General features: G+C 46.5%; 1 protein-coding gene across 1 annotated transcript in view; it reads left to right on the forward strand.

Annotated features, from left to right (window-relative positions):
* tm9sf4 (transmembrane 9 superfamily protein member 4) overlaps nucleotides 1-16,078 on the forward strand; it is a 41,522-nt gene that overhangs the window by 8,001 nt on the left and 17,443 nt on the right. The window contains exons 5-14 of the mRNA XM_056272917.1: nucleotides 2,105-2,249; nucleotides 2,527-2,650; nucleotides 4,418-4,533; nucleotides 4,741-4,852; nucleotides 8,269-8,339; nucleotides 9,704-9,836; nucleotides 14,968-15,049; nucleotides 15,200-15,275; nucleotides 15,514-15,597; nucleotides 15,848-16,023. Of these exons, the coding sequence (XP_056128892.1) occupies nucleotides 2,105-2,249; nucleotides 2,527-2,650; nucleotides 4,418-4,533; nucleotides 4,741-4,852; nucleotides 8,269-8,339; nucleotides 9,704-9,836; nucleotides 14,968-15,049; nucleotides 15,200-15,275; nucleotides 15,514-15,597; nucleotides 15,848-16,023 (1,119 nt within the window). The remainder of the gene's footprint in view (nucleotides 1-2,104; nucleotides 2,250-2,526; nucleotides 2,651-4,417; nucleotides 4,534-4,740; nucleotides 4,853-8,268; nucleotides 8,340-9,703; nucleotides 9,837-14,967; nucleotides 15,050-15,199; nucleotides 15,276-15,513; nucleotides 15,598-15,847; nucleotides 16,024-16,078) is intronic.

The following is a 16,078-nucleotide window of genomic DNA, read 5'->3' on the forward strand; positions in this document are numbered from 1 at the left end:
TGTGGACATAATTATATTTACTAAGAGCTGGTCTTTGGTGTGGACATAATTATATTTACTAACAGCTGGTCTCTGGTGTGGACATAATTATATTTACTAAGAGCTGGTTTCTGGTGTGGACATAATTATATTTACTAAGAGCTGGTCTTTGGTGTGGACATAATTATTTTTACTAAGAGCTGGTCTCGGGTGTGGACATGTGGCTTCACTGCATCCCCGTTATTTATTTATTGGTGTTCAAAGCTATTTTCCATCTTATTGTTCAATCTCCTCCATGGTGGAGCCTTTGTCTTTTCCCAGAATGCCACAGTCTTTGTTTACTCTCATTAGAATTAACTCAGGTGGGCGTCCGGGTAGCATAGCGGTCTATTCCGTTGCCGGCTAACACGGGGATCTCCGGTTTGAATCCCCGTGTTACCTCTGGCTTGGTTGGGCGTCCCTACAGACACAACTGGCCGTGTCTGCGGGTGGGAAGCCGAATGTGGGTGTGTGTCCTGGTCACTACACTCACGCCTCCTTTGGTCGGTCTGGGCACCTGTTCGGGGGGGGGGCACTAGGGGGAATAGCGTGATCCTCCCACGTGCTACGTCCCCCTGGTGAAACTCCTCACTGTCAGGTGAAAAGAAGCGGCTGTATCGGAGGCATGTGGTAGTCTGCCGCCCTCCCCAGATCAGCAGAGGGGGTGGAGCAGCGACCAGGACGGCTCGGAAGAGTGAGGTAATTAGCTGTATAAAACTGTGGAGAAAAAAAGAAAAGAAAAATAAGAAAAAAAGAAAGAAGATACACCTCAGTTCTCTTGGATGCTGACCAAGATCCACCTTTTCACACAGTCTCAGTATGTGACAATCCGTTTGTATGACAATCCGCACCTGCCCAAACCAGTCCACCTTAAAACGGATGCAACGCACCAGTGTTCGTTTAAACCGAATCAGACATGTTAGGTGTGAACAGCCTTATTAGATGAAATTATCACAATTAGCAATTTGTCTTGGTATTGGTAGCTTGTAATAGCCCATCCTGTCTGCTGAAATGAGCACGTCTCTTCTTTGTAATGTTGTACAGAAACACTCAGCATATAGTTTCCTTCTTCTGGACACACGGCTTCCTAGATAGTTGAGCAGTTTAAAATTCTGTAATGCAATAACAGGCTTTGGCTTTGGAGTGTTCCCGGTCGCATCCTTAAGATGACCTGATTCTCCCTTACTGTAACATTTTCATGTCAAACAGTACAATTTTCTAGCCTAACATGTAATACCAAAACTACTACTCCTACTACTACTACTTTCGGCTGCTCCCGTTAGGGGGCGCCACAGCGGATCATCTGTTTCCATCTCTTCCTGTCCTCTGCATCTTCCTCTGTCACACCAGCCACCTGCATGTCCTCCCTCACCACATCCATAAACCTCCTTTGGCCTTCCTCTTTTCCCCTTTCCTGGCAGCTCCATATTCAGCATCCTTCTCCCAATATACCCAGCATCTCTCCTCCACACATGTCCAAACCATCTCAATCTTGTCTCTCTTGCTTTGTCTCCAAACCATCCAACCCGAGCTGTCCCTCTAATATACTCGTTCCTAATCCTGTCCTTCTTCATCACTCCCAATGAAAATCTTATCATCTTCAACTCTGCCACCTCCAGCTCCACCTCCTGTCTTTTCGTCAGTGCCACTGTCTCCAAACCATATAACATAGCTGGTCTCACTACCATCTTGTAAACCTTCCCTTTACCCTTCTGTCACAAATCACTGATGACACTCTTCTCCACCCACTCTTCCCTGCCTGTGCTCTCTTCTTCACCTCTCTTCTGCATTCCCCATTACTTTGGACAGTTGACCCCAAGTATTTAAATTCATACGCCATTGTCACCTCTACTCCTTGCATCCTCATCATTCCACTGTCCTCCCTTTCATTCACACATCGGTATTCCGTCTTGCTCCTACTGACTTTCGTACCTCTTCTCTCCAGTGCATACCTCCACCTCTCCAGGCTCTCCTCAACCTGCAACCTGCTCTCACTATAGATCACAATGTCATCTGCAAACATCATATAAAATGTACAATGTAAACATGTAATACCAAAGCTGACAGGGCAAATTCTGTCTTTCAGTATTGCAGATAATCTTCCAGTAGCCACCAGGCTGGAGTTCTACCCTAACAGAGACGCAGGAGGAGAGGATGAGCAGAAGAAGGACGTCGTGAAGGACATCCAGTTTGAACATGGCTACAGACTGGGATTTGCAGACAACAACAAGGTAGATGTTAGTCCTGATTCATTTGTTTTTAGGGTAGAGCCAACTCTTAAACTATTCATGAAGAGATTTGGTACAAGGGTAGATGGCACAACAGCGATTGTCTGCAGTGATGCAAAAATAATGAAAGCTTATTTCCTGAATGATGCTAATCTGTAAACTGAAATCCCTGGTTTGCTTTACTTCTTATAGTGAATGTCCATTCACAGGCACATGACGAGAAATTTGTCCATATGAAATATGCTGACCTGTGTCTTGCTTCCTCTCTTCCCCCTCCCAGTTCTATCTGCACAACCACCTGTCCTTCATTCTGTACTACCATAGAGAGAGGCTGGAGGAGGGGAACGACCACGATTATAGGGTCGTACGGTTCGAGGTGGTGCCACAGAGCGTCAAAGTAGACGGTGGGTGACCTACACACATTGTTACTTTCTCAGTGGTTCCCAGTCATTGAGGAAGAGGATGTTTACTTCAGTATTTATTCATATGTCATAATTTTATGTCTTTGGTGATCTGCACTGGAGGCACTGGGTGGGGTGACTTGTGAGCCCTAAAACAAGTCTTATTAGATCTTTAGGTCTTTAGTCTATAAAAGTGCTTTAGTGTATGAAGAAAATATTTAAGTCTAGCTTCCCCCCCTCCCCTTTTTCTCCCAAATTGTACTTGGCCAATTACCCCACGTTTCTGAGCCGTCCCAATCGCTGCTCCAACCCCTCTGCCGATCCGGGGAGGGCTGCAGACAACCACATGCCTCCTTCAATACACGTGGAGTAACCAGCCATTTCTTTTCACCTGACAGTGAGGAGTTTCACCAAGGGGGATGTAGCGTGTGGGAGGATCACGCTATTCCCCCCAGTACCCCCCACCTGAACAGGCGCCCCGACCAACTAGAGGAGGCGCTAGTGCAGCAACCAGGACACATACCCACATCCAGCTTCCGATCTGCAGACACAGCCAATTGTGTCTGTAGGGACGCCCAACCAAGCTGAAGGTAACACGGGGTTCAAACCGGTGATCCCCGTATTGGTAGGCAACGGAATAGGCCGCCACGCCACCCAGATGACCCATAGTTAAGTGTAGCTTTAGTTAAGTAGCCTTGAGAGGGATGCCCACAGGAATTGTGCTGTGTGTTAGCACTGGTACAACTCACGCCAAGGCAGAAGTGCAGCACAGTTGCTGTGGCTTTACAAGAGCATGCCTTCTTTAATAGAAGCCGAAGTGAGTCACAGAATAATTACTCAATAAGCAGTGAGTGTGTGTCGTCTGGGTAGTGTTGCGGTCTGTTCTGTTGCCTACCAATACGGGGATCTTCGGTTTGAATCCCTGTGTTAACCTCCGGCTTGGTCGGGCGTCCCTACAGACACAATTTGCCATGTCTTCGGGTGGGAAGCCGGACGTGGGTATGTGTCCTGATCACTGCACTAGTGCCTAGCGCCTCCTGTCGTCAGTCGCGGCACCTGTTCAGGGGGAGGAGGAACTGAGGGGGAATAGCGTGATCCTCCCACACGCTATTTCCCCACAGTGAAACTTCTCACTGTCAGGTGAAAAGAAACGGCTGGTGACTCCGCATGTATGGGAGGAGGCATGTGGTAGTCTGCAGCCCTCCTCGGATCGGCAGAGTGGACAGCTTGGAAGAGTGGGGTAGTTGGCCAAGTACAATTCTGAGAAGGGGGGGGGGAGCAGTGAGTGTGTGTGATCGTGGACAGTCTTTTGTCATGCTGAGCATGCAGAAGCAGAGCATATGGTGACAAGGACGTGATGGGGGATTGTCCTCTCGGTCATGTATGGCATAATTTTCTTAGACAGATGACAGTGGAGAATAATGAAACTGGGCTCCAAATAGACTTAGGTAGGCCTGTGTTTGACACTGCGTAATAGTTCAAATTCATCTTGTCCCACAAAAAAGTTGTTTGTTGTGCCATTTTAAGTGCCCCAGGTATGAGCAGACTAAGCTGTTTACCATGTATCGGCAAAGTTATGGGTTCACCTCATGAACTCATTTTAATTACCCACTAGTGCCACATCTGCCTGTCCAATGCTGCCACCTTTTCTGTCACTTTCTATCATATTGTTCAAATAAATCTTAAATGACACACAAAAAAAAGAGAAGCTTTCCTTGTGTCATCTCATTCTTAAAAACACTCAGGGTTTGTATTTGCCTTTACTCTCAGACCTGAAGCATGTTGACGAGATGTGCACCTTGCCTGAGGCCAGTGGCTCCGCGCCACAGGAGATCGACCCGACCAAGCAAAACGAGGTCCTCTTCACCTACTCTGTCCACTGGGAGGTTTGTATGTTAATAGTTGAGACTCTGTGGTACAAAACATTCTGTACCTAACTGTCCGACCCATCAGTGACCAGTCGGCTCCCCAAGCCCAGCAGACACGTGTTCAGCACTACAATATTTGAGTTGGAGTGTGTGAATCTTACACATGAGTGGACACAACAGCAAAAGCAATGTAAAACCACGAAGTGTCCTTTCCACTCTGTGCAGGAGAGCCAGGTGAAGTGGGCATCTCGATGGGACACGTACCTGACCATGAGCGATGTCCAAATCCACTGGTTCTCCATCGTCAACTCTGTGGTGGTGGTCTTCTTCCTGTCTGGTATGTTGATCTACACTACACTCTATGTGAACGTTATATGAAAATCCTCTCTTGCTCGCTTGTGCTTCTCAGTCGGTGAAAATCGTGACGATCTCAGTCTCCCTTTGTAATTGATGTACCAAATGAATCGCTGTGTCACGCATGCCTGACATGCACGTTGTCTTGAGAAGTGGGGGGGTTTGAAGGTCCACTGTGCAGTATGAAATGACAATTGCATATCTTGATTGGGGGGGAAATTGGAATTCAGATTTTATCTACCTGGGCGGGTCTTAATCAACCTGGGCAGGCCACCCAAGTTGAGCATATGTTGGCTCCGAAAGCAGTATGAGGCTACGCAGACCTGCTCCTTCATACATGGTGCTGAATATTCTTACTGAAGAAACTAGGGCTATTTCTCTTCAGTGGTTCGTTTCAGCAAAAACATATTAAACGTAATCCCCTACCCCTTCTACTTGGATGATGATGGAAGAGTAATGGGGACAGATGTGTAAAGCAGATTAGCATCATAAAGGAGAAAAGGACCGGCTCTAGTGAACAGCACAACAGAAGATGGGAATATTGATTTCTGTCTTCACTGTCTTGGAAGTTCTTGTCCTTGTTTTGCAAGTTGTGGTGCGCTCACTGTGTTTGATGTGAAAACCCCCTCAACTTGCCCCGTGGAGTGTGAAAACTCCTTTAATGCCCTTTCTAATGAGATGGGTTGAGCTGGTATGTGGAAGCACGGGGACGTGCTTCCCGAAGGAGCGGGGTAGTGTCACGGCCACGGTTGACTAGACTCGCTAGCCCTTGGCTAACAGGTCGGACCCTTTATTCGACTGGTTAACGCAGTCGCACGTGGTGTGGGAGACCCGGGTTCGCGTCCCGGCTGCGGCGGTTCCCGGCTGCCCCCCGAATTCGTTACGTTGGTGTCACAAGTGGGATGGTGAAACCAAGAGGCCATCGGAATTGTGTGCGCCCAGAGGCGTGAGGGAACTGGTATGCTGATGCGCGGGGACATGCTTCTCGAAGTAGGGGGTAGTGTAATGACCACGGATGACTAGACTCGCTAGCCCTTGGCTAACAGGTCAGACCGTTTAGTCGACTGGTTGACATAATCGCCTGTGGTGCGGGAGACCGGGGTTTGCGTCCCGGCTGCGGCAGTTCCCGGCTGCCCCCCGAATTCGCTACATTTCTCATCACAATGCATGTTGTCCATCATGCATAGCTGCATCCCCTGTCACTCTCAAATTGAGTCCCTTATCCAGTCCCAGTCTGTCCTCTCTGTTGGTTTCACATGCTAGTAAAGTAGTGTCCCCAACTTTGCTATTTATATAACCATTTAGAAGTCTTAAGCAGCTTTCAGATAGGACACAGTGTGCGCCGTGCTCACAGCTTGGTACAGCATACATCTTTAGGGCACATAATCAGTGCCCAATTTCAATCTGGGCATGTTGCTAGGCAACCAAAATATGCAGTTTTATTGAGTCCAGTAGGGAAGGAAGTAGAAAAATCATTTTGGAAAAAAAAATCATTTAGAGATCATCGAGTGAAGTACCTTGTAAAGATATATTTATTTTGAAAGTACTGTATTGAAACACACCAGGTTTGCCCGCTTGGTTCAAAACCCGCATCCTTGAGAAGGCTCTTTCTTTTTTTGTAGAACTCGGGGAATTCTGACATAAAATCAGTTTCTCCGTTTGGTGTACTTCACTGTCCTTTTCACAGCTCGTTTCTATTGGACCTGTGGGGATTTTTCACAGCATCAGAGTTCAGCTAGTTTGATCTTTGGGTGCAAAGGTGCAGAGCTTCACGTTTTACTATGTTCCTGTGAGGTTCAAGCCATCGAAAAATAAAGTTTTAGAGCGCAGCAGTGGAGTTAAAAATAATCAGAAAAATCCCAGATCCCTGCTACTTACAACTTGTGTATGCTGTTGAAGTATATGAGACACCTTATGAGACAATCATGGTTGGTGAAAATAGTTTACAAATCTGCGATGTCTTAAATTTGAGCACATGATAAAAATGGCAGGGATGAGAGTCAGCACCTCCAAGTCTGAGACCATGGTTCTCTACCGGAAAATGGTGGATTGTTCCCTCCGGGTTGGGGATAAGTTGTTGCCTCAAGTGAAGGAGCTCAAGTATCTCGGAGTCTTGTTCATGAGTGAGAGTAGGATGGAACGGGAGATTGACAGGCGGATTGGTGCAGCATCAGCAGTAATGTGGACGTTGTACCGGACCGTTGTGGTGAAGAGGGAGCTGAGCCGGAAGGCAAAGCTCTCAATTTACCAGTCAATCTTCGTTCCAACCCTCACCTATGGTCATGAGCTTTGGGTAGTGACTGAAAGGGTGAGATCGCAGATACAAGCGGCTGAAATGAGTTTCCTCCGTAGGGTGTCTGGACTCAACCTTAGAGATAGGGTGAGGAGCTCGGAGTAGAGCCGCTGCTCCTTTATGTTGAAAGAAGCCAGTTGAGGTGGTTCAGGCATCTGATTAGGATGCCTCCTGGGCGCCTTCCTTTGGAGGTTTTCCGGGCACATCCAACTGAGAGGAGACCCCGGGGTAGACCCAGAGCTCACTGGAGGGACTACATGTCCAATCTGGCCTGGGAAGACCTTGGGATCCCCCAGGAGGAGCTGGGGGGTGTTGCTGGGGAGAGGGATGTCTGGAGTGCCCTACTTAGCTTGATGCCACCGCAACCCAACCCTGGAGAAGTGGCTGATGATGAGATGAAATGAGCTCTCTACCTCCTGCTTGGTTTAGATGGATTTTTTGGACATTGTTGTCTTTGCTTAAATCTTCAAATGTAACATCTGATGATGACATAAATATAAAATGTGGAGATTTCTGTCTTCTTTTACAGCATGTTCTTGCTTAAGCTCTTTTCTTGTGGAAGTGAGGCTGTTTCAACTGCAGTTGTTGCTCATGGTATGAAAAATAGGGTTGCTCAACACACATTTTGTGTCCATAACAAGTTGTTCTAGCTACTACTATCTATCAAGGTCGTTTGGTGCAACTTTAAACACTGACCATAAAGTTTTGCAGCACGGTTCATGTTTGTCCTTATTGACTTTTACTGACCAGAGTTATATAGAATAATAAGCTGACAACTTCAGTTTTGTCTACTAGCTCTTTATCCGTATTTATTCTACTTATCGTTTCTATCATTAACTGTCAGCTGCCAGTAGCATGAAGCCGGTTATGAATGTTGGGCTCACAGAAAACAGTTGGTGTCATCAGCTTATCTCTGAAAGGCTGCACTTTTCTTAACTCTAGAAAATGCTCTGCTCTCTGGCAAAAAAAAAAAAAAAAAGTTTTCCAGAGTTGCCATTTTTTGCCTACCTCAGGGCTATTTGCTTTGATTTAAAAGAGGTGGTTACAGTTTGAAAAAAGCAGAATAGAATTGACGCGTTCTTGCCCTCCCCTCGTGTTTCTGTCAGGTATTCTGAGTATGATCATCATCAGAACCTTGAGGAAGGACATTGCCAACTACAACAGAGAAGACGACATCGTAAGGAGGGACACACTTGCATGTCTGTTGTTGATCAGTGGTAGTCACATAGTTTAGAAAGCACATGAACAGGAAATATTTTTCAAAGAGCCGTATTTCAAAAACATTTTGCTCAACCAGTCTTACATTAGATTTAGAATAAAGATGCTAAGGAATTGATGATGAAAATGCATTATTTTTAAGTGCTGGATCAGAATGAAATTCATTACCATTACCATGCCAAACAATAGACTTGTCAAAGAGTAAATACATGAAATCAGCTTCTCAATGCCGCGTGTGAACAAGAAAAACTCAAGGTTGTGTTGCACAAAAGTGTTTGAAATGGTAAAAATTTGGCAAGAGAAGCATTCTGCTGTAATATTTTAAATTTTGTCTTTTTTAAATTTCTTCACCTATTTAACACTAGAACGACCGTTTCGGATTTTCAAAGTTTAATAACTTTGTGAAAATAAAGATACTGACCTGCCACCCCCTGAATGTGCCTACAATTGCATATATTTGCATTACAATTAGTTTTAGATCGATTGCACAAAAAAAGTTATGATAAAATCTACCTAAAACGACCATGAGCGGTCAACCGCTCGTATTGTCGCATGATGGTGTGTGTCATGTCAGTATTTATGACGTGTGTTGGTCGCATCATTTCCTTCGTGAAGTTCGTTGCTCTGTCCTAGAATCACACTAGCGTCCTCCAGTGCAGAGAAATAGTCTAAACTTGATTTGTGATTATGTCCAACATGTCTGGTTACAGACGCCGTTACAGACGCACCATGACCACCACCGAGGCGTTGCAGTATTTACAGGCGTTGAACAGCGGCCATTTTAAATTGTTTAAAAATAGTATTAAAGTTGTTAAACTGTTAATTTTGGTGTCAGTTGTTTCCTAACAGACACACTAACATATGTAATGCATTAATATCTCAACTGGTATTTATCTTGACACAATATAGAGTTTAAAAACCGGCAGTCATTTTGACTGCCCACGGTCGTTTTAGGTAGGAGTGAAATCCCGGTTGTTCTAGTGTTGAACGTCTCTTTACATTAGTTTTTGTGTGCAAAAGTTAAATAGAGTTCACAAGTCCCAGTAGCGCACATGAGCCAAGATGCCTTCTTACTGCTTCTTCAAAAGAAAGAGGAAGGGGTGTTAAATTGCCATGACTCTTGGTAAACAATAATTTCATGTATTAATGCAAGGGTAAATTTATTTGTTGAAATGCATGTGTTCTATTTTTTTTAACTTTTTTTATAAGAGAAGGTTATAAGAGCCACATCATAGAAATCATATCACCACATTCATTCTCACTTTCACTGCTGGAGAGTGCTTAAGATGATTCTGTCTCATTGTTATACTCTGCCCCTGACAGGAAGACACCATGGAGGAGTCGGGATGGAAAAATGTCCATGGTGACGTCTTCAGGCCACCTCAGTATCCCATGATCCTCAGCTCCCTCCTGGGCTCAGGCATCCAACTCTTCTGCATGATTCTCATTGTCATCTGTAAGTGAGAGACGGTTACCTGCCAGTATCAACTGCTCCATTATTTGTTTTCTGTTGACTCGATGGGCCTGTCCCAGTGTTTGCACTTGATTCACACTTGAATTCTCGGGTACTTGGCATCACAACATTGCCAACATGCTGCATTATGGGTCATGTACCCTTTGCCAAATACCAGTCCACAACAGTAGCAGGTAAAGTACACATCAAGCGTACTGTGCTTTGGCTCTTTAGAGAACCGGGAAAACGGCTAAAGTGTTCCAGTGCAGATCATGTGTAGGTGATGGGGCAGGCCTCATGTTCTTGCATATACAATGAGTCAACTTAATTAACATCTAAGAAATCTACTTTATTAACCTGACAGCCATTTTCAGTGGTTTTGTGGTGAAAAGTGGTGAAAGATTTTCTATATTTAGGAGACGATATCAGCTGTTGAGACATAAAAGTGTAAAGTACAAAAAAAAAAGTAGGCAGCATATTCTCTTTTGTTAGATATTTCAGTTCTGATTTGTAGTACAGTGTACTGTTTGTCTAACCCGGGGGGCGGCAACCATGTGTCATGGAGAGCCATCTGTATGTTTTGATTCCAGCCTGCCTTTACACAGGTTGATTTTATTGGTTGGTCCTCCCTGTTTGGTTGAAGGTGTGCTAATGAGGGAAATCAGCTGGTCTGGCCCCCGGTTGGAATCAAAACCTGCACGCACATGTTCTCCATGGCACATGGCTCCCTACCCCAGGCCTAGTCTGTTGGGATTTTTGTCAAATATGTGAGACCTAGGGCATTCATAGCTACTGCATTTCAGTAGTCGTCAACGATCCCAAAAAGTAGTTGAGTGGTCGATTAATCGCGGGAGATATATCCTATTTTTTCATCCAATAACACTGATCAATTCTTGTCAAAAAGGTCTCAAATATGGGTGGCATGGTGGCACAGTGGTTAGTGCCATCACCTCACAGCAAGAAGGTCCTGGGTTCAAACCCCGGGTCCGTCCAACCTTGGGGGTCATCCCAGGTCGTCCTCTGTGTGGCGTTTGCATGGTCTCCTCGTGTCTGCAGTGGGTTTTCTCTGGGTGCTCCGGTTTCCCCCACCATCAAAAAAAAAAAGGACTTGCATGTTAGGGTTAGTACTCCAGTCTGTGCCCTTGACCGAGGTATGGGGAGATGAACTGGAGTTGGTCCGCGGGTGCTGCACGGTGGCTGCCCGCTGCTCCTAGCTACACAGCTAGGATGGGTTAAGTGCAGAGAGGAATTTCGGATCAATAAAGTATCTCAAAATCAAATACAACCAGTAAAGGGTTAACTAATGTAGGCGGGACCAACCTGGGGATAGATCAAATAACAGAGTCATTGATTGGCTCTGAGGCTGTTTACAAAGCAGCCACAATCTGATTGAAGTAAACCCCCAGCCAGCTTGTCTGAGCTGGAGGTTCGACTGCAGTAACAACATGACTGCTTTCTTGCAAGTTTTTCAGTTTGACCGTGTTCTGGTGACTCTCAGCTGAGTGCGTCCGTGGTTGTCGTGGTGATGTAAGCTGTTGAAAAGCCTAAAATTATCTTAAATTGAATGCTCAATACAGTATATATTCGTCTGGTCCTTTTTCTCCTACATTGTGTAAATTAAACTGTCGCCAGCACGAAGCATTCACATTTCTTGGAGTTACTTTTAACGTGGGGAAAAATCAGGAACACTTTGTCATTTCACTTTGTGTACTTGCATACATGAAATGAGACAAAACATCGTTTCCCCCAGCCCACAACAGTATAACACAAAGACAAAAATACTTCCAAAAACTACAAGAACACACGTACCCAAACTAACGCATATCCAGACTAAACAAAAAATCCCTGTCCAAGGGAACGAACACCAGCCAGGATGACTGTCGGAACCGCCGGTCTGCATGGGCTAGCAGTTAGCTTAGCCCGCCCCGCTTCCACGTCCTGTCAGACAGCCCTTGGTGTTTTCTCCTCAGGCACAGCAGACCAAGCCCTCCCAGACGATCCAGCACCAGCTCTCCAAGCCAGACACCCTCAACACACCTCCTCGCGACGACATCAAAAACACCAGTCAGCGCCAGATGAGACGCAGTCAGACCGCCCTTGGTGTTACCAGAACTGTCGGTCTGTGTGGGCTAGCAGTTAGCTTGGCCCGCCCCGCTTCCGCGTCCTTTCAGACCGCTCTCGGTGTTTCCTCCTCAGGCACAGCAGACCAAGCTCTTCCAGACGATCCAGCGCCAGCTCTCCCAGCCAGACACCCTCGAAACACTTCCTCGCACTCCTCGCGACGACATCAACAAACATCACAGTCAGCGCCAGATGAGACGCCGCCAGACCGCCCTTGGTGTTACCAGAACTGTCGGTCTGTATGTGCTAGCAGTTAGCTTAGCCTGCCCCGCTTCCACATCCTGCCAGACTGCCCTCGGTGTTTCCTCCTCGGGCACAGCTCCAGGCAGGGCCGTGGTCCCTGGGCCCACAGGACGCAGCAGACCAAGCTCTCCCAGCCGATCCAGCGCCAGCTCTCCAGCCAGACACCCTCAACACACCTCCTCGCGATGACATCAAAAACACCACAGTCAATGCCAGGTGAGGCCGTCGCCAGACCGCCCTCGGTGTTTCCTCCTCGGGCACAGCTCCAGGCAGGGCCGTGGTCCCTGGGCCCACAGGACGAAGCGGATCAAGTTCTCCCAGCCAATCCAGCACCAGCTGTCCAGCCAGACACCCTCAACACACCTCCCCGAACTCCTCGTGACGACATCAAAACACCACAGTCAATGCCAGGTGAGGCCGTCGCCAGACGGGCCTCTGTGTTATCAGAACTGCCGGTCTGCATGGGCTAGCAGTTAGCTTAGCCCGCTCCGCTCTCCCAGCCGATCCAGTGCCAGCACTCCTAGCCATCGAACGAAGAGAAAACCTAGATGTGGACAAAGACACTGCATGGACGGTATTGGGTGAGGCTGCCACAAATGTGAATTCGCGTCGCCATCTTCCCACACCGGAAGCAGAATACAAATACAGATTAGCAGAGCGGCTAGCGTCTAATGAGGAATTTGACATTATAACATTACAGTTAAATGATTTAATATGGGTTGTTTTCAATTGAGGATAACGGTATAAAGTACAGCTGCGCTGCCCGCTGTGGTGTGTTTCCCCCATCAGAAGAAACACTACGAAAGGTTAGTGAGTCTTGCTGAGCACAACTGAACTTACGTAAATGGTGAGCGTAGATATTAAACACATATGAAATCAATTAAATTAAAATTAAGGCTTTTAGGAGGACACTACGTGTTCTGTTCATTATTTTAACAGCTGCTGTCACTAAAATCACCGGTTAACATGGTCACTAGTTCAACTGAAACACAGGGACAGCAGGACACGTTCCTTCTCTTAATACCTCATCCATCCATCTGTTATTCGAACTGCTTGTCCTGCTCTCAGGGTCGCAGGGATGCTGGAACCTATCCCAGCAGTCATTGGGCGGCAGGCAGGGTGACACCCTGGACAGGTCGCCAGGCCATCACAGGGCCGACACACACACACACATTCACACCTAGGGACAATTTAGTACGGCTGATTCATCTGACCTACATGTCTTTGGACTGTGGGAGGAAACCGGAGCAACCGGGGGAAACCCACACAGACACGGGGAGAACATGCAAACTCCACACAGAGGACGACCCGGGATGACCCCCAAGGTTGGACTACCCCGGGGCTCGAACCCAGGACATTCTTGCTGCGAGGCGACCGTGCTAACCACTGCACTACTGTGCCACCCTTAATACCTTAAATTCTGTTTATTCAACATGGCATAATGTAGCAAATGATGGTTCCAACAAATCTATATTGGAACCACAGCGCCCCCAGCTGCATATCTGCTGTAGATGCATTGTCCCTGCTTAATTACTGCAGTGCTAAAACCACAGATGAACAATTGATTAGTCTACAACTATGCACAGTGTCGGCTAGTGGTTTTGATAGTCGACTAGTCTGTGAAACCCCTGTCGAGACCATGTTTGCTATAAGAATCAAGAATAATTTATTCTCTTTCTGTCATGTACTGCGTACACAAAGAAATTAAATTTCGTTTCACCCAGCCCACTACAGTGCAACTCAAAATATAAAAACATATCCAAATTTCCAAAAACAACACCACCAAAAACAGAGAGAACAAAGCAAAAAAACACAAACAGTTAACAACACAGTCCACTCAGTGCAACACAGTCCAAAAGTTCCTCTGTCCAGAGACTGAACGCCAGCCAGGATGACTGTTGGGCTAGCAGTTAGCTTAGCCTGCCCCGCTTCCACGTTCTGTCAGACCATCCTTGGTGCTTCCTCTTCGAGTGCAGCTTTAGGCAGTGCCGTGGTCCTTAGGCCCACTGGACGCAGCAGACCAGGCTCCCTCAGCCAATCCCACGCCATCTCTCCCAGCCAGATACCTTCGTCACACCTCCCCTGCACTTCACACGGCGACACAAACGCAGACAAAAACATTGCACAGTTGTAGCTAGGCGAGGCCGCCACCAGACCACCTGGGTGTTTCCTCTCAGGTGCAGCTCTGAGCAGCGCCGTGGTCCCTGGGCCCACAGGACGCAGCAGACCAAGCTCTCTCAGCTGATCCAACACCAGCTCTCCCAGCCATCAAATGAGAAAAAAAAAGAATTGAAGATCAAAATAAAAACTTCACACGATGACACAAACTTAGACGTAGATGTGGACAAAGACACTGCCAGTACTGAGTCAAGCTGCTGCAGATGTGAGTTCAAACAGTTATAAATAATCTTGCATGTGACCACCACTTGATTGGGTTTGATTTTGAGATACTTTATTAATCCCCGCAGGGAAATTCATGCTCTGCATTTAACCCATCCTAGCTGTGTAGCTAGGAGCAGTGGGCAGCAGCCGTGCAGCACCCGGGGACCATCTCCAGTTCGTTTTGTAATGCCTTGCTCAGGGGCACAGACAGAAGTATTAACCCTAACATGCATGTCTTTTTGATGGTGGGGGAAACCAGAGCACCTGGAGAAAACCCACCACAGACATAGGGAGAACATGCAAACTCCACACAGAGGATGACCCCCAAGGTTGGACTACCCCAGGGTTTGAACCTAGGACATTATTTGTTCTTTTGTGTGTGTTGCAGTTGTGGCCATGTTGGGGATGTTGTCTCCATCCAGTAGAGGGGCCCTGATGACTACTTCCTGCTTCCTTTTCATGTTTATGGGGTAAGATTTCATTATCGCTGCACTTGCCCAGTTCTGTATTGCCTTAAATCCCAGGGAAGAGTTTAAAAAGTCATTCTATCTTATTTCTACTTGATAAATTATAATACTTCATTAGCTTAGATGTATTCCTGTTTTTGCATTCACTTCCAGTGTATTTGGTGGGTACTTTGCTGGCAGACTGTACCGCACACTGAAAGGCCATCGCTGGAAGAAAGGAGCATTTTGTGTAAGTGCATGAGTTTAAATTAGCTTTTTAGTTTTGCTCATATGATCAGTCTAGCACATTTGCATCTAGCTTTCAGCGATGAAAGATCTACACTTGTTAAATGGGGTTGTTTTACACCTGTCTGCTGCTGGCTACCATTTGCTTACATGTGCAATAAGGGTTGTGTCCTTTAAATTGTAACCCATGTCTTAAATGTGTGTTACTGTATTTAGAGGGCTTTGTTTTGTCTCTCCTGCAGACAGCAACTTTGTATCCTGCAGTGGTTTTTGGAATCTGCTTCGTCCTCAACTGTTTCATTTGGGGAGAACACTCTTCGGGAGCGGTGAGCCTCGATCACATGCAAATACCTGCAAGCTCAGAATTAAGCTTGGTGTCAAAAGCAAGTTCGAAAATTGTGACTTGGGAGTATAAAATAAGGTCATGGTAATGTTACCGTTACGGTAGAATCTATGCCACAGCTTGGCTTTTCTATTTTAATTTTATTTGAAAAAGGCACTTAGCTCATAAAAGACTACCTTTTAATTTTTTCAGTAACACTGAAGTGATTCGTGTCTCTTCTCCCCCCTTCTCAGGTTCCCTTCACCACCATGCTGGCACTGTTGTGTATGTGGTTTGGTATCTCCATGCCTCTGGTCTACCTGGGCTACTACTTCGGCTTCCGCAAGCAGCCCTATGACAATCCTGTGCGTACAAACCAGATCCCTCGCCAGGTCCCAGAGCAGCGCTGGTACATGAACAAGTTTGTCGGGTGAGTGCTCAGTAAAGCAGCTATGCTGTCCACGCCAGCGTTAAGTCATCCATCC

This window comes from Lampris incognitus, chromosome 2 (assembly GCF_029633865.1).
Source record: "Lampris incognitus isolate fLamInc1 chromosome 2, fLamInc1.hap2, whole genome shotgun sequence".
Classification (NCBI taxonomy): domain Eukaryota; kingdom Metazoa; phylum Chordata; class Actinopteri; order Lampriformes; family Lampridae; genus Lampris; species Lampris incognitus.